At 54.0% G+C, this 24550-nt stretch overlaps 1 protein-coding gene across 1 annotated transcript in view; it reads right to left on the bottom strand.

Annotated features, from left to right (window-relative positions):
* Nucleotides 1-24550, bottom strand: part of Rbm19 (RNA binding motif protein 19) — an 82459-nt gene that overhangs the window by 34534 nt on the left and 23375 nt on the right. Inside the window, exons 17-21 of the mRNA NM_028762.1 lie at nt 24065-24234; nt 23841-23901; nt 22808-22887; nt 21006-21061; nt 20325-20441 (exon numbers count right to left, since the gene is read on the bottom strand). Coding sequence (NP_083038.1) covers nt 20325-20441; nt 21006-21061; nt 22808-22887; nt 23841-23901; nt 24065-24234 — 484 coding nt within the window. The remainder of the gene's footprint in view (nt 1-20324; nt 20442-21005; nt 21062-22807; nt 22888-23840; nt 23902-24064; nt 24235-24550) is intronic.

Below are 24550 nucleotides of genomic sequence, written 5' to 3'. Positions count from 1 at the left end.
CTGACACAGGACTCCATTCAATCCCACAGGGAAAGCGGAGGGGGCAACGGTGTGGTCCATCAGTGTCCGAGAGCCAAGGGATCTGGGTAGAGACAAGCAGGCCAAGAGAGGACCATCTCCCAGTGGGCGGGTCCACGGGGCAAAAGGAGGCAATGATTCAAATAAAAAATAAAATAAAATAAAATAAAATAAAATTCAACCAGGGCCAGGTGGGATCGAGTGTGGGAAGCTCAGGGGAGTCAATGGAGAAGGGTGAGGGCCTTGTGGCCATTAGTGTTCAGCTCACAGGTGGGTTAGCAGCACTTTTCTCAGAGGCGGCAAGGTGAGGAAGAGGCCATGGCTACAGAGAGGCACAATGTGGAGCTGTGCTAGGCTAGCGGCACAGGAGCAGGGGCCGGAGAGCCTACATCCCCCTCCCATTCCATTTGGAAGAACTGACAGTGCGACCATAGCTGGGGATGGCCAGATTCTGCTGGCAGGTCTGTGTTGGGGGCTGGGGGAGGGGAGGGTGTGGTCAGAGGGACATAATGGAAGCTTTCCACACCCTCATGGGGCAGGTTGGAAGCTAATTAAAACTAGACTTGGTTTCTCTGGTTAGATCCCAGCTCCTATGAGACAGAAGTTCTGCGTGGACCAGATGTGGTGCCAGCAACTCCTATGAAGAGTGGTTACTCGAGCCAGGCTCGGAGGGTCTGGCCCAACTGGGATGGGGCCCAGGTGGAGGCGGGGCCCCCTTGCCTCTACACAAGAGCCTCCCACCACTATCTGTTAACCATTAAATGTAAGAGCCTGTGTGATGTGTGCAGCTCACAGTGAGCAGACAGTGAAGCAGATGTGTGTGAATGAACTCATGAACAAACGGTTGAATGGACAGCTCTCCCTAGCTGGGAATGGTGGCCTCAGCCTACAATCCTAGCATGGGGGAGGCGAAGGCAAGACTGCTGAATCTGAGACAAACCTGGGATTCTCAGGCAGGCCATTTCATTTCACAAAACAAAACATCTTGCAAAGGCTGCATGTTCTCTGGACCCGTGAACAGTACCCAGGTGATGCGTGGAGGCCAGAAACCCACTTTGCAGGAGATGGGTGGGGCACTTGTCCCACCGGCCTATGCTTTGAAACTGGACCACAAACCGCAGTGATATCCCAGTACCTCCTGCCTGCCTCACTTCTCCAACTCAGGGCACGAAGGCTGGGGCTGTGGGGCTGGTAGGGGGCTCAGAGGGGCAAAGCGTTTGCCGGGCAAGCCTGACAAGCTGAGTTCAATCCCTAGAACCCTCAGAGATAGGAGAGAATAGACTCAGGGTGATCCTCTGACATCCACACTATGGCACACTACCTTGTGCACATGCACCCAAGTATGCACACATGCACGCACATGTATGAATGCATGCGCACACACATGAATATGTACACATATGTATAAATGCCCGCGCGCACGCACGCACACACACACACACACACACACACACACACTATGGTTCATGGTACACTATGGACCTGTTCTCCCTGTGTCTCAAGTCCTCTCAGATAAGTCTCAGCTAAGCCACGTGACGAGGTCTGACCTATGACATATATGAGCATGAACCTGACCAGAACCCTGGAGTGCTTCCCTAGTGACTGGGGTGAAACCTGAGGCTCTGAGTACCTGTGTGGCGCCCACCAGTGACCTCACTGGACCTGCACACCTGTGGCTGGAGCATGGAGGACATCAGGCCACACAGACTAGCTGGGACAGCAGCAGTGACAGCTGCAGTCAAGGAGCCGCCACCCCAGGGAGTAGAGGTTGACTCTCCCTGTGGTTAGGTTAAGTTAGGACGCACCTGCTGGGAACCAGGTGTGTGTGGCCAGGGCCTCGGGAGGCACAGGAGGGCAGAGCAGAAGCAGCCAGCCTTCTATGCCTAGACAGTGGCTCTTGTTTTAAATGACCGGGAAAGAGGGGAAAGCTGGTTGGCTCTTTCATTCAGGGCTGGCAGACTGTGGATCTGACCTCCTGGGGACATTCCTATGTTGCCTGAGGCTGAGTGCATGTGACAGGGATTGTGGGGTCCACAACAGGAAAACTTTACTCTGGCTTCTCACAGAGTCCGCGCCCACCCTACCCTCTACTCCACCCGGAAGCATGGCTTGATCACGGTCCCTCCCGCCCTGAAGCCCAGGTGTCTCTGTCTCCTCCTCCTTGGTATCATTTGTTTTCCTTAATCAGGTACTTATGAGGCCTGATGAGAGGCCAGGGAAGACCCAGTCAACCTGTAATTAGGGAGGTTTGCAGCAAGCCTCATTAGGCCTCCCAACCCTGCCTCCCAGCTTCACCTGAGGAGCCTTAATGAGGCTGTTCTGGGGGGGGGGGCGTATGAGAGGGATAAACTGGTATCGTCCCCAGTGGACAGGTCCAGCTTTACTCTACAGTGACCAGAAGGAAGGGGAGGCTTCCCTTCTCCCCAACACACACAGTGCACAGGGGTGGAAGGCAGGCATGGCAGTAGATGGTGGACCACCCCCACCATGTGAACCTCATTGAACTATGCAGCAGTGTGTGTGTGTGTGTGTGTGGGGTGGGGAAGAGCCAGGTACCAGACAGCTTAAAACAAATACAGGAACAAGGTTGCAGGGGAGCTGGAGGCATGGCCCAGTGGTAGAGCCCCTGCCTAGAATCCCCCAGTGAGGGGCTGGGGACATGGCTCAGTGGCAGAGTGTTTGCCTGGCACTTAGAGGCTCTTGGTCCAGCCCCAGCATCACCAAAACCAAGTCATTTGTATTTGAAAAAAAGCAACATGAAGACTGTCATAGCAGAAACCCCTACAGACAGAAAGACAGATAGCTCATCCTCTAGCCCCAGTCATATTTAGTGCCATGGGGAACATCTTTCAAGTGGCCCCAGGTTCTCTGGAGTCACAGGATCTGGGACAGAGCCTCTTGTCCCAGGCCACCTGGTATCCTGCCAGCCCTGTCTTTGCAGGTGTAAGGCCAAGGCCACTCTCAGGGAAACTTTGCCTTCCCAGCAGGCCACACTTCTGGAAAGGCACCCACATCCCGCCTGGGTGCTAGCTCTGTGACTGTCCCAGTCAGCACTGCGGTCCCCACAGCCTGGCCACATGCTCAGTCACTCAAGCAACAGATAAAGGTACAGGTCAGCCAAGACTGGGCCTTCCTTCCCCTTGCCCATCAGAACATGGCGGCTGTGAATATCACCAATGTCACTCAGCCAGTAGGCACCAGTGAGTGGCGATCTATGTGGTTACCCCAAAGGCCCCATTCTCCTCCCTACTTGTTACACATGTACACACACACACACACACACACACACACACACACACACATGCTGCTTGTCCTGACAGGGTGCTGATCTGATCAGTTTGTGGGGGCAGGAGGGGGCGGAGAGCTCTTGTCCTGGGGCCCCCCACTTCCCAGATAATGACTTCTCTTCAGCAAGTTTCTTGCTGCTGTGGCCGCAGAGACAAGTGGCAGAAGCTGAGATGGGGACAGTTGCCATGATACGCGTGGTGGTAATTTAGCCTCAGAGCTTTGGCTCCTGTGGAATAATTTAACGATCTGGTGGGGAGGGAGGGAGGAGAGGGACAGGGGTTATGTGTGGCTTCACATCCCCACTTCCCCCAAAAAACCAAAAACAAACAAACAAACAAACAAACAAACCCCTTAGTTCCTAGAGTCAGAGCAGGTGCAAGGCTGCAGGGAAGGAGAATGAGAGTCCTTCTCATGCGGACCCTGGGAGGCGGGGGTGCCCTCAGCATCACAGCTATAGGAGGGAGACAACAGGTAAATTGGAAAGACTGCAGGGACCGCATCTTCCTTCCCACCCAGAGTCTGGAGTGTCTTTTCCTAAGGGGACAGGTACTGGGAGCCTGTGACCAGCCCCCTTCCCTCCCCTGTGATGGTCATCTTCATTGTCCAATGGACTGGATTTGGAATCTCCTAGGAGATACCTTTGGATGTGCTGTGAGGGTGTTTCCAGAAAGGTTTAATTGAGGTGGGAAGGCCCACCTCGAATGTGGGTGGCCCCATCCTGCGTGCAGGTGGGGTCCTGGCCTGGACACAAAGAGGAGAGACCATGAGCTGGGCCCTGGCATTCCCTCCTCTGACTAGATGTTCCAGGCAGTGAGCACAGAGCCCTGTCCTCTCATCACCCGCTGCCCACTAAACTGACGGCAGCTTCTATAGGCAAACAGGTCCTTCCTCCACAGCTGACCTCTCGGGTAGTGGTCTCAGCCAAGGAAAGCTAACTGATACATGGGAAAGACAGGCCATGTCCCTGGAGAATGCTGGCCCACAGACTGACCGCCAGGCCACCAAAGTGAGCTCACGGAGCAGACTGTGGCCAGCATGTTGGGTCCTGAGCATTACCGACTTTGGGGTGGGGGTGGCCAGGAATGGGGGAAGGGTGAGGGAGTGGCCCTGCCCAGCACAGGCAGGGAGGGTCAGAATCAGTCCGCTGAGCTGCTGAGGTGGATCAGGCCCCAGCACCAGACCCAGGAAACAGCACAGACAGACCTTAAACTGCCTTCTGCCAGCAGCCTCTGGCTACAGAACCTGCCTCGCTGGTTCAGGTCCTCTGTGATACTTATTTCAAAGGGAGGAAACAGGCTCTCAGAAACACCCACCCACCCAAGGTCCAAACCGTGCTCAGTAACCAACCAAGTCGCTCAGTCCCGTTCCCAGGCCTTTAGTCACACACACACACCTCAAATCTTACAAAATAGGGACTTTTCGCTGGCCTGGGCTGCCAGAGGCTGCAGTGGGATTTGAACTCAGATCAAGAGGACAACCACAGAGCTGGTGCCTGTCACAGCTGCTTCAGCTCTGAGAAACGAGGGAGGAGCCTTCCTAATTTACAGCCACCTCAGCTGAGTATGAGAGGCAATACTCAGCTGCCAGGTCAGGATATAATTCCCTCAAGCTGGCAGCATCTTACAGAGCAAGCACAATGAAATGGCTTGATTTTGATAACTGTACAAAATATGGTCTTTAAAGACACCCTGTTTTTATAAGAAAGATCTCTTAAGTAACTGAGAAGGGGAGAGGCAGGGATGGAGTTCACCCTCATGTGCTAGAGCCTCTGCCTCAGAGGGTCACAAAAACTAACATACATATGTATAAACAGAGAGTAGAGCGAACATGAAGTTTCATGGTACTCTTGTAGCTTATCCATTTCTGAAAGCAAACAAATGGAGAATGACAGGCCCTGCCCCCCACAGCCTCTCAAATCCACCTTCAGCTTTATCTTCTGATCCAGAGACAGAGCCAGGCACCTATGACCAAGTCTCCTTAAAAGACCAAGAAAACAAAAAGTAAGGCCTTGGGGCTGCAACTGGGTCTGCCTCCTGTGCTAGGTGGACACGTGGACACGGATGGGCTCTGCATGGATGTGCGGCAGTGCTGGCTGAGACAGAACGCAGAGCAGAACTTTCCTTCATCAGCGACTGTCCTTTGCCCTTGATGAAGGGCAGACACCTCTATCCTTGGTGGGCACCTGACAGGACACTGCCAAAGGGCTTCAGGGGTCTCTCTGACTTTCACGCCAGTGACTCAAATGATAACTTCAAAAAGATGGGGTAGGGGGACCTCACTCCACCCATCTTTGCAGTTTCTTTGTCCTTAAGCAAGTATTTTCTGGGTGCCCACAATGCACCTCTATGATGTGTCAAGCAATGGTGTAGAGAGATGGTAAGAGCACAGAGGCCCATGGATGGGAGGAGGGAAAGAGTGGCTGGGCCACCCAGGGCAGCCAAGGAAGGCTTCTCTGAGGTCATGGTCCAAAGGTCCAACGTTGTAGCTCACAAACTGAACAAAGGAGAGAGAGAGAGAGAGGTGGGGGGGGGGGAGAGGGAGAGGGAGAGGGAGAGAAAGAGAGAGAGAGAGGTGCAAATCCAGCCCTAAGTGCAAGGATGAGTGATCCTGGCACTGGGTGGCGAGGAGGTCATGGCTGGGTGTCAGTGACATGGGCAGAGAGGGTCTGAATTTGCACAGGATGCTCAAGGACAGTGGTCCTCTGGTAGGACAACACAGAACTCAGAGAAGGCTCTCATGTCCCCACTGTTCACCGAGATTAAGGGTGGCCAGAGACAGACATAGAAGGCCTGTTGTCTGTCTCTACACAGCCACAGGAAGAGCCGTTTTTACACTGGGGAATGGTTGGCGGGGGGTGGGGCGTGGGGTGGGGGACCTCTCACAAGAACACTGTGTGCCATAGGAAAAAGGTTCGACTTGCCCTGCCTTTACAACAGTGGAAGCTCACGGCAACAGCCGCACCCCATTCCTCCTGACCCCCAATGCTTTCGAGCTGTAACTACTGTCACCACCACCTTCACAGAAAAAGCCAGCCAGTCTCTGCTCTGGACAAACCCTGTTACCCTTGCTGTGCCTGGGAGTTACCAAGGGATTGGAAGTCAGCTCTCTGGTGCTCAAACCGTGGGACATGATATGAACGTCCACGTGGTATACAGAGGAAGGCGGGGAGCTGGGGATGGAGGAAGGATGGAAAGGAGTGGAGGGAACATGGGCAGGGAGTGACTTTACGGGAGAACTTTGTTGCTATCTGTACAAAGTCTGTAGAATTTACAGACTTTAAGATGACACTGTGTGGCCCATCTGTTTAATAACGGAACACCATCTCCAAGAAGCAACATCAAAGAGTATTTGATTCTGCTTTGCCACATTTTATAGTTTTCGGCTCAAATATAGTTTGGTTTTTCAATCCTGACTTTGTGTTTTAGGGATGCTCAGGGTGGACCTGGGGCCTCACAGGAACCACTGTGAACCACACTGCAGCTTTTTACACACTGAGACGGTGTCTCCCTAGGCTTTGCAGGCAGGTCTTGAACTTGGGATCCTTCTGCCTCAGCCTCTGAAGTAGCTGGGATAATTTCAAGTAGCTGGCCTGTGCTATTAGGACTTGTTTCTTATTTCTGCTTGAGATAAGATCTCGTGGCTGTTGCCTGGCTTTAGGTCACATCTCCACGGTTGCTGGGTCTAAGGTACAGGGCCTTAAGCAGGCTTATCCCTGTTGCCTTGGATATAGGCTCCTAGGCACAATGGTGTCCTTCCCCTTACTGTATCTTTACCAAGCTCCTTTCCATTCTCTCCTCTTCCTTCTCCTCCTCCCCCACTCCCTCCCTCCCACCCTGCCAGCTGGCTCTATTTTTTACTACAGGCTTGTGGTTTCACTTTGTGCTCTTGTCTTCTCCTCTATAAGTCAAGGCTAGCTCAGGACTAGCTATAGCTATAGAAAGTAACTGGTAACTGATAGACGGAGGTTCCAGTGGGTGGCATTGGCCCCCAGAGGGCCTGAGGGCACCTGTGGGGATGGTCTGGGCTGCCACAATGACTATCAACACTCCTGGCAAGGCTTGGGTGGCCACCCACTCATGCAGAATACACCCTGGGCACATGACAAGTCTCTCCACCCCAAGCCCACCTCTATTAATCCACTGCTGCCCCCCCCCCCCCCAAAGAACACCACCGGCCTCCGACCTCATGTGTCCCATGCTCTGGAGGATGTGCGGCACAGTGGTGTCTACACAGAGTAGGTACCTTCGGAATCATGACAACACTGGCAGTTCCGGACACTGCTAAATGTCACATCCTGAGATCATAGCTCTGAGCTCTATGGTATCCGCAGTCCAGGAAAAGCCAGCACCAGGCCTAGCTGCAGAAGGTGAAACCCGGAGGAAGTGACGCTTAGGGCCCCATGGGGGGAGTCTGAGCAGGGCTGGGATTTGGGAAGGAAGAGGACAACACATGGTCCTATCATCTGGCTCGCTGAGATTACATTCTTTTGCGGTGCTCTGCCTGGAGCACGGCCCCCACGGGTCCTCAATGCAAGGCAGAGCGCGCCTGCCTCTCCAGCACCACACATCTGCCTTCTGGTACTGCTGGCTTTTTTTCCCCCAAGCCTATAAACAAAACAAACCCAACGACCAAACAAACAGGGAATTTTCAACTGCTTGGGTAGAAGGGCAGCGAATTTGAGGCGTTATTTATCCCCTGCCTGGGTCCACGGAGCTTGGGAAGAAACATGCTCCGTGCAATTCCCTACCACGAAGGGAGAGAGAAGCCTTTGAGAGATGCCAAAGCGCACACATTCCACCGAGCTTCAATTAAGCAGCGAGGGGAGATGAGGAGGCTGTCTGGTGGACTGGCAGGCCTCCCTCTCCATGGTCACCTCCTTCCCAAGCTGTCTGGTGGACCAGTGGGGTCTCTCTCACCACAGGCACCTCCTTTCTAGGCTCCCTGACTCCCAGATGTCGGGCTTCTGGTCAGCCCCAGTTTGACCGGCTTACAGCCCTGGCAGCTGGAAGCCAGGAGTGGAAATCTCGCTAACTCAATCAATGAGCTCTGACAAGCCTAAATGGTTGTTTGGAAGGGGCCTCGCTCATCCACCTCCCTTGTTGCCCCAAACCTCAAATACAATAAATTAAATAAAACATGAGATACAATCGGGGCCTTTTTGGCCGCTGTTTCTAGTGGGAGTCAGAAACATGTTAATGAAGCCTGTGTTTTCCCTCCTCCTCTTGGATGTTTGCTCTCCCTCCTCCCCTGCCTCTCCTGGTGGGTGGGTGGAGGGGGGGGGGGGGCTGGGGTATTATTCAGCGCTCTGCCATAGGTGTCTTCAGCCAATCGCAGGCGATGGCAGCCGCTTGCACCTTGCTGACAGCTGCTGTCAAAATACTCTCTCAACCAGCAGCTCGATAATAACTCGAAAATGAGATACAAATGAGTGATTCCTTGTGTGTGACTGCGCTGAGGATCCTGCAGCCCACCGGTCCTTGCTGTGGCCGGGGCACACTACAGGGCAGCTCTGGCCTCTGGAGGGAGGCTGGCAGAAAAACCAAAAACCAAAAACCAGAAGCCAAGTGGCCGGCCAGTCCTGGATGAATGTCTGAGACGGGAAGATGCTCTGACCCCTGAAAGGGTCCTGAGAATTGGCCCAAGATCCCCTTACCACTGGGTGCTACCTACCCTTGCCCCTCACTCCCAGATATATTTGATGAACGGCCAGAATCTTCTAGTGCAAGGAATCCATGAGGTACTTTTTGCCCAATACATGAGGGGCTGCCTCTGAAACCCCAGGAAGAAAGAGAACCTCTCAACTGCTTCCCAGGGCGAGTATCACCCACCTGCCTCCCCTGTCACCCACAGCCAGGCTGACCTGTTTCTCCCTCAACGATGCCAGCCCCTCACACCTAGGTAAGAATGGCACAGATGAACCCTGGGAGGAGCCAGTGGGCACATAGTCAGCCCTTTTCCGTGGATCCAAAGGATGGGCAGAGTTCCCAGCTCTGGGGTAGGATGGACAGCTCTTCCCCAAGGCCAGGGCTAGAGGAGGCTACTAGGCGTCTCTGAAAACAGTCTAGCTCCGTCTCAGGCTTTAAAAGAAACGGTGCATTGATGCTGCTTCTCTCCTACTGAATAAACTGCTCTGCACTGGCATGGCAGTCTGGCTATGTTAAAAGGAGCTCCCGCGCGCTAGGCTGTTAGAGAGGACCTTATATAAATTTAAGGCAGTAAGTACAGTGCTAAGGTCCCAGGGAGGGGCACCTATGAGGCCTGCACTGAAACCCCTTCCCTAAGCTCGAATTCTTCCCTCAGCAAGCTTTCACTCCCAGCCTGTGCTAGGAAAACACTTCGTGTGTGACAATGTGTGTTCTCCATCAGTGGCCTGTGTCACCCATCTACTTTAAACAGTGAACACCGGCGAAGGTGGACTCGGCCTATGGAGCCTGCTGTGCCAGCAGAGCCACTGTAGGAGGCTTTTAAGCATACACTCGGAAGGACAAGAGGCTCTCAGCACACGTGAGCAGGGGAGATGCCGGTTTGGGGGTTACGTCCATCAAACTTGCCTACGGAGCCGGGGGAGGAGTACAGACTGGAACCTGGGCCCCAGAGCCTTGGTTCTGCCACTTGACGGCTATGAGACCTCAGGCGAGTCACTTAACCTCTCTGCCTTGCTGTCTCCTCATCTGTGAAGGGAGTGTATTAATGACGACCCCACAGCAGAGGCGCGGGAGAAGAGAGGATGGGGCGGTGCCACGCAGACAGTTGTCTATGGCTGCTTCTGTGGCTTTTACTCACTTTCCCACGCTCTTTGGAATGAGATTCACTTAAGAACGGGGAGAGAGCCTTTGAGAGCAAAGCTTCCATTTGTTAGCAGGTAAGGATGCTGAAGGCATTTCCAATGTTTGTGCGGTATATGAAGGACTGGGTGGAAACCCACCGGGGGCAATGGCCCCAGCTACATTTACAGCAAGGAGATTCGAACAGGGGGCTGGCCCAAGAGTTCAAAGGTCAAGATATAAGAGAGCAGAGCAACTGGAGAGATGACTGGCCATGGATCTGACCTGAGTAACCCAGGCAATGCTCTCAAGGCCCTCCCTCCCCAGCAGCCCTGCCCTGGGGATACTGATGGCAGTGCTCTTCCCTTTGACTCTAAGCAGCACCGCAGCAGCACATGGAGGGAGTCTAGGCCACGTACGAATGAGCCAGCACTGACTGCCGCTATGTGTGCTTTCTCCCGATCCTCACTCTATGCACAGGCGTGAATACCGTGTGCGCCTTGCATGTTTGGTCAGCAGCCCCTAACACAAAACTTTCTTCCCCTTTAACACAGGGAAAGCTTCTCCCCCAACCAACACACAGAGGTCTCCCTGGCATCCCTCCCTGCTGTCCTCAGCCCCTCAGCATGAGGGTAGGCAGAGGGAAAGCCAGCGAGGCAGCTGTCTCCAGCAGGAGGAACCCGTGTGCACAGTGCCATCCGCCACCCTGTCACCAGAAAGCTCTTCTGGGATGTCCCACTCCATAGTAAGGATAGGTAAGCTTTGGGTTCAAGGCCAGTTCCCTGGAGGAGCCACACCCCACCTACATCTGAGGCTGATCCTTGCTGGGAACAGATAGACAGGAGCATTCTCTCTGGGAGAAAAGCCTGGGGGGTCCCCAAAAACTGGGCTCAGAGAACAAGTGTTGTGGAATGTATCTAAAGGGAAAGCGGTGAGCAGCAGGGAGGCGGGAGACACAGCAGACACCAAGGAAGTTTACAAAGGCAGAAATAGAGAGGAAGAAATCTAGGAGTCTGCATGCCCTCTGGCTGCAGCACAGCGTCAGACACAGAGAGCCACAAAGAGCTGTGTGCTCAAGTCACAGCTCCCAGACTCTTTTGTCACATGGCACCCCACAACATCCTCAGAACCTCAGTGAGTTCTAAAGGAATCCCTCAGACCCTCCCCCTATCTGCAGCAGCCTCCCATCATAGCTGACCCAGGCTCCTTCCCAACACTGGGTGCCCACAGAGCAGACACTCAAGGTCCCAGGGTACACTGAGAACCTTGGCATTAGTGCCAGGAACTGTGTTACGCTGACTGTCATGCTGAGGACTGGGTGACATCCCACGGACATGGACTCTGAGAGGCAGAGACTGAAATGACTTCCCTGAAGGAGACAGGTGGCAGAGCCAAGACTCAGAACCTGTGCTCGGTGCACTCCGGAGAGCCTGTGTGCTTGTGTAGGTTGAACATGCACAGTCCCTGAGGTGGCCACTCCCACAGCACTGAAGGGTCACTGTGCTTGTGACCCTTCAGTGCTGGCCGGCTTTAGCAGCCGCTGCCCTCCTCTAAGCCACCTGTCCTGTGGCTTCTGCAGAGAGGCTCTTGGAGGCTCTGGCCATATTCCCCTGCCAGGTACACAGACTGATAATGATGAGCCACAGGGTGCCAGAGGCGGATCAGCCAGGACCAGTGTTAATCAGGAAGCTGCACTAAATCAGAGACTAACAACCACCAGAGATGCTAACAGCGGAAATGACCTGCCGGCTTAGGTGGACCCAACAAGTGCGTGGTACCAGATACTGGGACTAAGGCTCAGGGTGTCTTTTACAACAATTCTTTAATCTGCTGCCTAGGGAGGCCATGTCTAACCAAAAGACCTACCAGGACAGTCCTTATCCCTCTGGGAGCTGACTAGCCAGCCTGTGATGCAGTGGTGAGGGCCTGCCCCTTCCAGAGGCTAACAGAGTCCTGCTCACTTAAAAGCTCTGTGAAGGAGAAGGGGCCTGAAGCTGCTGGGCCTTTAGACACTCTAGGGACATCTCCCAAGCTGTGTGGCTCCTGCTGCCTTTCATACCCAGGATGCCAGGAGACAGGCAGGCAGAGCCCTGCACTGGCTTCAACAAGTGAGCTGCAAGCAAGAATCAATCAGAGAGTGGGCCAGAACAGCCACTGTGTAGAGAGAAAACTAGCGAGGCAAATATTCACTGTGGAGAGAGGGACCATGGCTCAGTCCCAGGGTGCCCCACTTCAGTCTGAGCTCTGTGTCTTCCCTGGATATAGCGAATGGCTGCCAGTAGCAGGATGAAGAGAGAAGACGTGTGCCAGTGCTGGCTGCTTACAGAGGGGGAAGCAGGCTTCCCCACAGGCAAGTGGGAACACCCTTGTAGCAGATGAACGCTGTCTCGCCAGTGCAAACTGTGGCTGCTTCTGCAGTCACAGCAGACATTACTAATCAATTGTGATGCTACTTTCCACAGAGCCCAGGCAGCCTCCCCACCACCCAGCACAGGATCCTAGGCAGCCATGACCAATAGGTTTCACTGCCTTGGAGAGCATCAGCTCTCTGATCTAGCTGAAACAACTGCCTGGGGTTACTCAACCCATACAGGGTCTGAGAGCTCAAGCGGTGGCCTGAGTTCTGCCTTCTAGGTGATGCCCTGTGGGCTTGGAAAGCCAGACTCCTTTCCAAGCTCACGGCCAACCTCTGATGCCTGAGATAGGAGAGGCCAGAGAACTCCATCCTACCTCCAAGGTGGGTCGAAAGATGCCCCTCCAACTCCCCCGCAATGCAATGAGGCTAGGGAATTCCAACTTTCCAGGGTACCAGGTTCATATCAATTAGCACAGATTTAAGCATAAAGTTGATGCAGCATATGGAAGTCAGGGTAACTTCTCTCTCCCTGCTTGTCCCCAACTCGACCAAGGACTTACTACTGACCAAAGGCCAGACTAGCTGTGACTGACTCAGTAGCTACTCAAGTCTTCCCAACAGACAGCTGCAGTAGATGCCGCCTGCTTACTCCTGTGACGGGCAGCTCACTACTGCCATCTGTCACTGTTTGGGGTATTGATTTTCTAGTTAAAACTTGGGGTCATTTCCAGATTTGCACATGGGTAGCCTTGGGCATCTTACACAAGGATGTGGGATACTGTGTGGCCCTGCACCCTGTTCTGCTGTGGGACTACCAGATTTCAAGCCTCCGTTACCCAGAGTGGTAGAGGACTGAAGGGGACCCCAGGCACAGTGCAGGCATTGCTATGGTCAGGAGACCTTGCCCACTGTGTCTTGTTCCACGGCAGTGAGATCAGGAACATAACAAATGGTAACCTTACAGCTACTGCATATGGATCTACTGTGAGTGCTCACGGGAGTGCTTACCAGGGGTGCTCACCTATGCCAATACTGGATACAAGAATCAAAAGCTTAACTCTGGATTGTAGCCCTGGCCAAGGTTCTCTTTGATGCATATGGAAGCCAGGGAGTATTCGTAGGGATGGAGGAGGGGCATGGCCAACCTCACTGGTTCCACCCCAGGTGTGACACAGCATCCTGTCAGCCACATGGTGCCTCAGTTTTTGTCTTAGCTTCCCTCTGTCCTGGCCCTCTTCAATGCCACGTGTATGTCCTAAAGCGGCTGGCACCCTTTATCCAGAGCTGCTAGCTGGTTCAAGCTACAGGAACCTGAGGTGCAGGGGACACAAAACCCCTGTACCTGAGAGGCTACATCCCCCCAAAGATCCGTAAGTGGCCTTAGCCAATAAGATCCAGACCCATCGTTCAATGTGTGGGAACAAACACTGCAGATTGGAAGTGTGTAAGGTACACGGACAGGACAGGCTATAGGAGTGTAGCCAGATGACAGGGCATTGCTATCAGCTGGGTGAGCTAATTCAATGAAGCCCCTACCTCAGCCAGGCACAACAATGGATTCCAGAGGGACTGTGCCCAATTCAGGAAGCCAGGGAGGGGCAGACTCCAGGGAAGGCCGCTGAGTGACACGTCATGCGCGAGTGGGCACTAAGCTGCCACAGGACCAGGGAGACGCTGCGGTCATGGAACCTGGGATACAGTTCCAGAATACACAGAATGACAGAGACAATTAGAACGTTAATAAGGGAAGTTGGTTTACAGATCAGACAACTGGGGCTGGGGGCGCTCAGCGGCTGAGAACTTGCTGCTCTCATAGAGATGGGCTTCAGTTGCTAACACTGACATGGCAGCTCACAACCTCCTGTAACTCCAGGCCTTTCTGGTCTCTGTGGGCAAATGGCCTCCCACAAAGACACATGTGCACACACGTACACCCACACCATCCCCCACACAGGTATAGATCAGACAACTACTAGCCATCATAGGGAGACTTAGTAAGAGTCCCACAAATGAGACTGGGTAGAAAAGGTGGGTGAGGCGTCACAGCACCGCCTCCTGACAGTGAGACCCAGCAATGGGCAGGCAAGCTGTGGCTCAGGCAGACGGCATGGCTGTACCTCGGGGCAGCATGGGACTTCCACAGGCAGGCGTGGGACATGGGGCCTCACTGAGAGCACACACTATGCTGTCAGAGGCACAGAACTGAGGGGAGGGGCCACTCTCGCGGGACGGTGGCAGGACCAGGAATCGTGGGGACATCTATGTTTTGTGTGGGGCGTTGGCTAAGGTGTGGATGTGTGGGCACTCAAGCATGAGACGCACACAAACCTCTGCATCTGTTTACCTCTGCCCACTTAAGCATGACACTGGGTTAAATGTCTGTCTTCAGAAACCTTTGCCATTCTGAGATTGAAACACGTCCACCTGGAGCCCACGATCCCATGCTGATACTGGATCTCTGAGATGATATCAAAGACAGACAGGCAGACAGACAGACAGATGGAGCCTTGGGGCCCATGTCACAAGGAGCATATAGCCTACACTGTCAAGTATAGCTGAGCACAGGTAGGTTCAGCTGGGAGGTAGGGGACATTACTGGCCCAAGGCATGACATCCATCTTTCCAGAGAGCCAGGGGAACATGAGCCCCCCCTCCCTTTATCCCACTCTCTCTGTGCAGAGCAGTTCAAAGAGCTTGAAGCTTCTAGAAAATACTGCCAGGAACCAGGACAGAGAGCAGCAGGGCCCCGAGTCCCGGGCAGGAGAGGAAGGGCACTGCCTGCCGACAGGGACAGGAACAGGGACAGGGACAGACTGAGCTGTCCACAAAGTCAGCACAACAGGTGTGCTGGGCACAGGAGACCCAGGCCTGTAATTAAGGACTCTGGATGCCTGGTGTGAATTGCCCATTCACACCCTTGCAGGTGGCTCACACCTCTGAGGAGGAAATTGCAGGAAAAGAAAAGAAAAAACAAAACAAAACAAAACAAAACAAAACAAAAAACAAAAAAAACCAGTGTTCTATCTGGAGCCAGAGCCTGGCCAATCTGAGAGGCAGTGGATATCCCCACCCTTCGGGGACAGTCCCAGGAGGATGGTGGGCTCTACAATGGGAGCTAACTACAGCACCACAGAGCTGTGTGACCCTAGGCAAACTGCTTACCCTCTCTGTGCCTCCCAACTTGGACTTCATCAGCATTTTAGGGTAAGGCTCTGCCCAGTAGGGCTGCATATGTGGGTCGCATACTCTGTGAGCATCTTCTGCGTATCCACTGGGCACCAGGCTCCCGTGCACACTGTATGACTCTGGTGATATTGGACCTTACAGTCCAGAGTGGGGTTTTGTTCAGTAAGTAGATAATCACGTGGGCACATGCGTATCTCCACTTGGGGAGCTCGCAGGGAGAATGGGAAGGAGGGAGAGGAAGCTGGAGGGGCTACAGAGTCTCAAATCCAGGAGAAGCTCAACCTCTCCTGCCTGTGGGTGGGGTGGGGTGCGAGCAAGCGGCCAGCCGCGCAGGGAGCTTCTCTGGTGAGTACTACATAACCAGTGGCAGCTGGCAGAGCTGTGTGGGACTCAGGCTGATGAGTTTTCCTATCTTCAGATCCAAGGCTGTAGGCAGCTCACTTCAGGAGCTAGCTCACCACTGCCTGCCAGCCCATATGAACCATATCTGGGCCACGCATGGCCTAGAGTTTGTCAATGGTACCGCAGGCTGTGGTGAGCCAGGCGACAATGACAATCTGCAACAGCCAGTCTTAGGAGGGACCACAGGGCCTCTGGAGCTCCAGGGACACAGGCCCTGCCTCTGTGGGGCAATTTTCACATCCCAAGGGCTCTGCATTCTGGGAAGGTGGGCAACAGTAGGGAATACTTTACAGAGGAGACTGAGGCAGAGGGATGGTCTGGGACAGACAAGGAGCCAACAGTAAGGGCCTTCCCTTTTTTCCTTCCTTCCTTCCTTCCTTCCTTCCTTTCCTTCCTTCCTTTCTTAAAGGCATGTGCCACCACTGTCCAGCAGGCCTTCCCACAGAACAGCCATGCACCTAGACTCCCCGGTCACTGGCTGGGGACCAGGGAAAACACTCAGGCCACCTAGGAATAGGCTGTTTCTATTATATGTACTGTTAGCTATCCTCTGTAGCATCAGTGTGGTGTCTTTTGAGGAAGGAGGCACATAGCTTGTAGGCCTGGGACAGCTCAGGCGTGTTCCTCATCCTCTCAGGTACAGGCAAGGAAGAAGCTAATCTGCCCTCACACAGATGGCCTGCACCCCATGGCGAGGAAGGCAAAGTAAAGGACCTGTAGGTGAGGGGCAGAGATGGGGAGCGGAACAAGAGCACCCTAACCAGACAGCGAAGGGACAGTGCTTTTTCTATACCTCGAGAATGAAAACGTGTGAGCAGAAACTGCCCAGGGGATCTGCGGAGGGCTGTAAGAGGCCGTGGCTGTGCATCCTCCCTGCCTGCCACTCAGGCCTTCTCTTTCCCACCTTGGACTCCTGACACTAGGCTTCCAAAATTCCAAGCTGAGTCCACAGGGACCAAAGGGGAGCCTATGGCTTGGCAAGCTCCCTGTCTCCACCCCAAAGTGAGGAAGGAGAGGCCCCAAAGATGCTACAGTCACTTGGGGGGAAAGAAACCACTGGACGGCACAGCCTAAACTGTGCCCGCCAGACTGAGAATGATGCTAGTGACCCTCCCTCCCTCCTGTCTGTCTGTCCATTCCTCCCCCAGGCAGGAACAGGGAGGTAGCAGGAGTCAAGTTACAGTTCCACACCAACAGAGGAGAAAACTGAGCAAGGCTGGGTGGGCTGGCTTCCAAACATCCTAACCTTCCTCCCTGCCCCCTGTGAAAACCAAGCATCAGCTTTCAGAATGGACACTGCCTTTCCTGAAATTAGAGACTCTGGGTAAGGCCGTCCCAAGGAAGGCAATGGGGGGGGGGCCCTTGGGGCTTGTGCCCATGGCTGCAGCTACACAGCCTGAGCTGCAGTGTGTACACACACACGGTGCACAGACACTCTGAGCAGCCCTGCTGGTCCTTCCACAGGGTAGAGGGGCCTGGGCAGGCGGGTCCTCCAAGCATCCTTGGGGCTGATGGGAGATGATGAGAGAAGCCACTAAGAACCTCTGGGATTCTGCACTGTGGGTAAAGACACAGGTAGTGCTCCTACAGTTTGGGTGATGCTGAACCACAGTCACCAGCCACTGCGACTGCCCCCTCACAGAGCCTCACAGCCTCTCTCTTCCCTGGCCCTCTACAGACAGCGGCAGAAGAGAGGATACTCCGGACACAGGTGCCTTCCCTGGGGTCCTAGCACAGTGCTTCATACAAACACACATTCACCGATGTCCTCACCAAGACAACCTGGGGATGACAAGTCCTTTTATAAACATGGGAGGAAAACAGATATACAAGACCAAGCTCTGGTCAGAGCCCTGAAAGCCACATGGCCAGCTTAGATGTGCAGTCTTGAGCAGGCTGTGCCTCGAGTTCACTTTGGCCAGCTTCAAGTTCACTTTGGCCACAGCAGAAGCCCTCCCATGCCCAGGGCTGCGAGTTCCAAGCCAGCCAGCATGGCAGGCACCAGGCACAGAGCCCAGCACACAGGCACATACCAGGAACGTGGGTTGTGACTCCGGGTGTATCTACCATGAGAAGCGCCCCCAATCCTGCCTGACACAGTAGGTCAACCAGTTCTCCCAAACCCTGAAGCCTTCCTTCCCCTCAGTCAGTGACCTTCCGCTGGCCGGTGGGTGGCTTTGTGTAGAATCAGAGCTGAGGCACGGGCCTCGCATCCCTGGGAAAGTCTCACAGTGACCCCTGCTGTCCACCACTGCAATCGGCCCCAGCTCTCTATCTATCCACTGGGAAGCTAACAAAAGCGAGGCAGTGCCTGTCCAGGACAGTTCCAGCTTCAGGGGTTTAGGACCGCTCAGTCAGAACAATGGCGGAGGGGAAGAGACGCCGAGTGTAAGTACATTCCGCAGACACTAATTCCCTGTCTGCTAAAGAGGAAGTATAATACACAGATCAAACAAAGCACCTTCCCCTGCCTTGCAGTCTATTGTTTCCCTGGATAAATGTCATCCCTGATACACCGTGGATCCGGGCGACACTGTCATCTTGGAGGGATGTGGTTCCTGATCAACACGCACGGTTCTTAGCAACTCCTTTTGAAGCGGCAGCTGTGAGATTGGGACTCTTTAAAAAAAAAAAAAAAAAAAAAAAAAAAGAGGCAGAGGCACCACAGGCGAGCCGGGAGCTAACACTCTCCCTCTCTTTTTGACTGTTGTGCCGGATGCTGGTATGTGGGGAAAAAAGAAAAGAAAAAGAAAAAAGCGCCCCTTGTCCCAGACTGTGACCCGTATCACTAGGCACCGGAGCTCAGACATCAGAGGGGACAGCATGCAGCACTGATTGAGCTGACTGCAGCGGTGAACACCCCCACCCCAGGGGATGGGGAAGAACAGGGAGAAAAGGGATGGGTTTTGAAGCCGATTCCCCAAGCAGCATCCCATCTCTTAACCTCCCAGCAAGAGGAGAGACGCAAGCCTCACAAAGATAATTCCCTCTCTAACTTAGCACTTGTCATGTAGCCTTGCAAGACGCAGACAGGTCATTCTACCAGAGACATCACCCGAGACAGTGACAAGCAGAGGCTGAGCGCTCCTGACATGGCTCCTCCCCAGGCAGAGCCTCAGCAGGCCACGGTGGGGGGGGGGGGCGGGGTGGAGGGGCACTCAAGGCCCCTGTGTTCTCCAAAATCCCAGCTGAACCTCGGCGAATGGCACAGAAAGGTTAAACGCCCCACCTCATGCTCTGAGAACGCGTGCCTTGGGGTGCCTCATGATCCAGTGCCCCCTCATGGGATCACAGAAATGTCTCCTTTAACTTGAGACTCAATACAGGGCCACCCAAGTGAAAATGCTCTTCTATGCACATATGGGGTGGTCAGCCTGAGGCCTGTGTGGATCAGACTGTAAGAGTTCACATACAGAGGGAGGAGACATGGCTGCCTCAGTGGTTAAAAGCACTGGGTGCTCTTCCAGGGGACCCGGGTTCATTCCCAGCACCCAAATGGCAGCTCAGTGGTCACTCCAGTTGCAGGTGATCTCATGCCCTCCTCTGGCCTCTGGAGGCACTGCATGCACACAGTTCGTGAGTGGAAGTTACATGCTCATACATAAAACAAAAAGGTTGGGGAAAAAAGAATTTAAACTGATGGACCACCTTTCAAACCACGAGCAGAATGAGCCTGACGAAACCCAGGCTCCTGCATCAGGCTCCTGTGTGCCGTCACGGCCAGGGAAGGAGAGCCCTGAAGTTAAAGACAACCTACCCCTGTCCCAGCCAGGCTGTCTTTGACTCTCGTCACTTGCCTGGGCCCTAAGCCGAGACTGCATCCTGTACTAACAGACCATGGCCTGTGTTCTGTATGTCACATTCACTGTCCTCCCAAAATGGCTTTTTCCAGAGAGCAACTGAGGCCAGTATCTTAATCCCATGAGGACAACAGGGTCCTCTGGGGACCTGAGGTGAAGGTCCCAGTGTCTGGGACCCACCTTGAAGGAAATGACTCTCCAGGAGCAAAGCCTGCATGGAGGGATATCGGTAAATCCCACAGGGGAACCACAGGCTGCAGCCACCAGAACTGCTATCTCTCCTGATATCTGGGGACAGTGCTAAAGTACAGGCACACACCCAGACATCCTCCTGCCTCTGAGAAGGGAGGTCAGGGCACTCTTGTACCATAATCTCTGAGATTACGGAAGCCAGACCAAAGGCAAAGTTTAGAAAGCCCCATTGTGGGCTTAAAGCACTATCAGTCAGGACCTGGGAAGCCTCGCAGCCTCCAGGGGGCGCTGTGCACACAGCCCAGTGTGGGGACCTACCTGAAAAGCTCCCGGATCTCCCTCTGGTTGGCCTGGAAGGGGATATTCCGCACCAGGATCTTGGAGGTCGTCTGCTTCTTGGGGACCTGCTTCTTCCGAGTTGATGTCAAGGCAGGCCTGGAATGGGGTGGGGGAAAACACCAGGTCATCTGGGCTGCCAACTGCTTGTACCTAGACCAATCCTGTCACCTGCCCACAGAAAACACCTCCTGGTCATTGCAAGTGGCCTCCAGAAGGGGCCAGGATGAAAGCACAGGAAGTCAGCCCATCCTCCGCTTGGGGTGATGGGAATGGAGTTATCTTCTCCCCTGAACAGCGTAGCCCATTGCTGCTGTCCTTGAACAAGGACCATAAGAAGGAAGGAACGCCATGAGGGAGGGCCTCAAGCATTCTGGGCCAGCACTTTACCCTCGGGCTACACTCCCAGCCCCATCTCCTCCTTTTATGATAAAAATGGTCACTGACTGGTTCAGACGGGCAGGGAAGCGGGTATGAAAGTTGGCAAGAGAAACCTTAATTGTGAAGAACCCCAAGTGGCTGAGGAATTGGGGTGTGTAGGTGGCAGAGGTGGGGCATTTAAGAACCATGAGACACCAGGACAATCAGCACCAAGGTCAGACCAAGGTCAGACACAGAGAGCTGCCACCCACCCAAGGACAGAGAAGACATCTGAGGACTCACTTAGTGGCCCGTTCAGAGATCCGTACTTCCAGCTTATGGCCGTCCACAGTGTGACCCTAGAACACAGAAAGACCAGGCCTGGTCACTAACCCATCCTTGCCCTTTTCCAGCACACAGCCTGTCTCAGGCAGAGGGGCTGGTGGGAACCAAGGACAGAGATGGCTTTAACACAAAAGCAGTCCTGAGCCAAGCAGCCAGTGGCCAGAGAGGGCCAGTCTCCTAGGAATTCCGAACCTCCTAGCTACTCAGGGAGCTATTTCTACCACAGAGGCATATTCAGGGAGAGGAGCCTGCAGGTCTGGCTTGCAGAGAGCTCGCTCTAGTTCATAGGCTCTTTATGGAAGGCTCTAACCCACCCGAGCCACAGGTAAGCTAGGCTGGAACTGCAGTCCCCAGCTGCAAAGCTGCTGCATTAGCAAAATGACCCCTGGAAATCCCTCCGATATCCCAGGAAACGCAGCGAGTGGGGCTTTGGACGCCCTATCCCTGGCAGTGATGTGCACACATGTTTGTGCACAGGAGAGCACATGGCACACATGCAAATGCTGCACCACCAACTTGAGAACCACCAAAGAGAAAATATGGACCACAATCTTCAGAGTTTAATTTGAATCTCAGACAAGATCTGGGACCGCAGTGCGGATTTCTAGTAAGCAAAAGACAAAACCTCACAGGGCCCATGCTGAGCTGTGGCCTCTGCCCTGCATGGCCTGATGACTGTCAATGCAGGGGGCTCTACTGTTATTTTTCTTGATACAGGGTCTACTATATAGATCAGGCTAGCCTAAGACCTGCTATGTAGACCAGGCTGGTCCGGAACTCAGAGATCCTCCTGAGTACCGGCCTTGTGGCTGTTTTCTAAGCAAGGTTCAGGTCCCTCTAGGGCTGCCACGGGCCACAGGCCACAGGCCTGCTCTTGCTGTGGAGGATCACAATCTGCCTTTGTCTTAGCCCCTCTCCCGACTTGTTCCTTGATCCAAGCTAGGGTGATGCCTTGTGATGGGATGCAAGGGTTCCCCATTACCCCCAGGCTTCACAGCAGCTCAGGAAACAGTCCCAAAACTCCAGTTAGAGCTTGCTCGGTCTTCCGCTGCCTTCAAGTCTGGTGCTAGCCCTCCAAAGGACCTAAGGCTAAAGCTGGGCGACTACACCTCCTTCCTCCATCCCAGTATCCTGTTCTCCATCCTGCCCATCATGCTGACTTCTCTGCCTCTCACATCTACAAAGCTCATCCCTGTCTCAGAGTCCCTGCTGTCCCCACCTTCTAGCTGCTCCCTCCCAGAGCTCTGAGCAGGTGACTTCTGTCATGACAGGTACTAGTCTCCTGTCACCTCCTTAAGGAGCCCTCTTTGTGTTTTCTGCAGTATCCCCCAGGGAGGCGTGATTTCCATGGAGCGCCCGTGACCATGCTCTTGCGCATCTGTCCAGGTCTGAAGCCCGTCTTTCCCAGCAGAGGGAGGAGCAAGCACATCTGGTTCAGTCATGTCCAATAGACACACGGGCCTGAGTGTGTATACAGCCCCACTCGCTGCGTTTCCTGGGATATCGCAGGGATTTCCTGGGGTCATTTTGCTAATGCAGCAGCTTTGCGTCTAGGGACTGCAGTCAGAGCCTAGCTTATGGGTGGCTCAGGTGGGTTAGAACACACCATAGAGCCTGCAGAATAGAGCGAGCATGTTTGGAATCGTGGTAAACAAACAAGCAAGTCAAAGTGACCACGGAGGGTGAGAGAGGCCCTTACTCTTTCTTGGACTCCCTTGGGCCCTGGTCTCACCATGGTGACCCAGGAATCCCTGTCTTACCTGGAGCTGCTTGAGGGCTTTCTGGGCCTGTTCTGGCTTCTTGTATTCCACAAACCCAAACCCCATTGAGAGGAGCACTCCTGAGGGAGAGAGGGAGAGAGAGTAAGGGGGTGGGGCAGGGAGGGGCCCAGCTCCAGAGCAGACCACTCGGGAAGACCCCATGGGTGGACCTCCACTCATTTCTCTTCCCTTCTCATACCCCCTTCCTTTAAACCAAGACCTGGTTCGTGCTAAAAGACCTAGGATCAGGCATTAAGGTGAATCACAATGGGGCAACATGGCTGCTCCTTGGGCCTCCTCGGCTACGAACTCGTGGACGATTGACTGGACAGCTCACCTCCTAATCAGATTCTCCCTTCAGAGGGAGTGGGCAGTAACAGGGTGATCATGGCTACACCAGCAGGCTCCCGGGACCTGACTGATGGACACTCAGCAGGCACCATGGCTGTCCATTACTAGTCAGGAACATGCTGCGCCAGCCCCTGTGCTATGCCCACCAATCCTGCCTAACTGAAGGGGACTGGATAGGGGTGGCCCTGCTCACTCCTTGCAGGAAGCCAGGAGGAGGTTGCCCTGGACTCAGGAGAACCCTTTGGGCCAAGGAAAGACATGAGGTCTAGGTGCCCCCTGGCCAGGGGGCACACGATTAATGAATCGGTAGAATGTTCTAGAACTTATTCTTCTGGGTATTTCCCTTGGAAAATGGGAAGGAAAGCCCAAGGTCAGCCATTTCTTGGCACGCCTGGGAAACTTCCAGAACACAGAGGTAAGGGGAAGAGGTAGAGGCTTCAGCTCCATACTGCAGCCCCATGGAACTGTTTCAAAGCCGCTCACTACTAGGGAACATTCTAGAAAAGAGCCCGATGTGTCAGTTGAGTCTGCAAAGAGCAGGAGGCCTGAGGTAGGCTCAGGACTGACCACCATACAGGAGGGTGACACCTGGAGACCAGAGGAGTCGGAGATGCCATGGTGGGGTCCTGACCCCCTCCCTCAAGCACTCCCTGCGCTCCTGCTGGGTCATGTGGATAAATACCTGCTTTATTCTTCTTCTTGGAGATGGTGCAGCTCTTTATAGCTCCCACTTTGGAAAACACCTGCAAAAGACAGGCCCCTGTCACCAGGCTGCCTTCTAGAGCAGCCACTACTGGTCCCTTACGTGAACCAGGACCCGGCCCTGAGGTGAACAAGGGGGCAGCCGTGATGCTGCCAGGAGGCTGCAGACTGAGGGGTTCCCATCCCTTTGTTCCCCAAACTCACTCCCTTCAGTGTCTCCTCTGTGGTGCTGAAGTTGAGGTTCTTAATGAACAAAGTGCATCCTGGGATACTCTCTTCCTCCTCCTCCTCCTCCTCTTCCTCCTCCTCTTCCATTTTGCCTGTGGAGGCCTCTGCTCCTTCTACCGAAGCCTTTTCACCTTCTGGGTCTAGTACTGACCGTCGACAAAGAAAGCAGTGCGTTACATGGTGACACTGCAAACTCACAGACATCTCAGGACTTCAAGCACAAAACTTGCTAGATTAAAGGGGTCCTGAGATGCTGTTGGCTTCAGCAGAGGGAGAAAGAAAGAGAGGGAAGGAAAAAGGGGGAAGGAGGAGAGAAAGGCAGAGGAGAAGGGGAGCGAGATGGAATGAGAGAGATGGAGCCAGAGAGAGAGGGAGTGAGAGGGGGTTGGGAGAAGGGGGGACAGAGAGATGTGTGTAAGACAGGCAGGCAGGCAGACACAGACGTCCTGCTGTAGGCCTCAT

This window comes from Mus musculus, chromosome 5 (genome assembly GCF_000001635.26).
Source record: "Mus musculus strain C57BL/6J chromosome 5, GRCm38.p6 C57BL/6J".
In the NCBI taxonomy this organism is placed as follows: Eukaryota; Metazoa; Chordata; class Mammalia; order Rodentia; family Muridae; genus Mus; species Mus musculus.
Note: the sequence above shows the minus strand (reverse complement) of the source record. Positions and strands in the feature narration are given on the sequence as shown.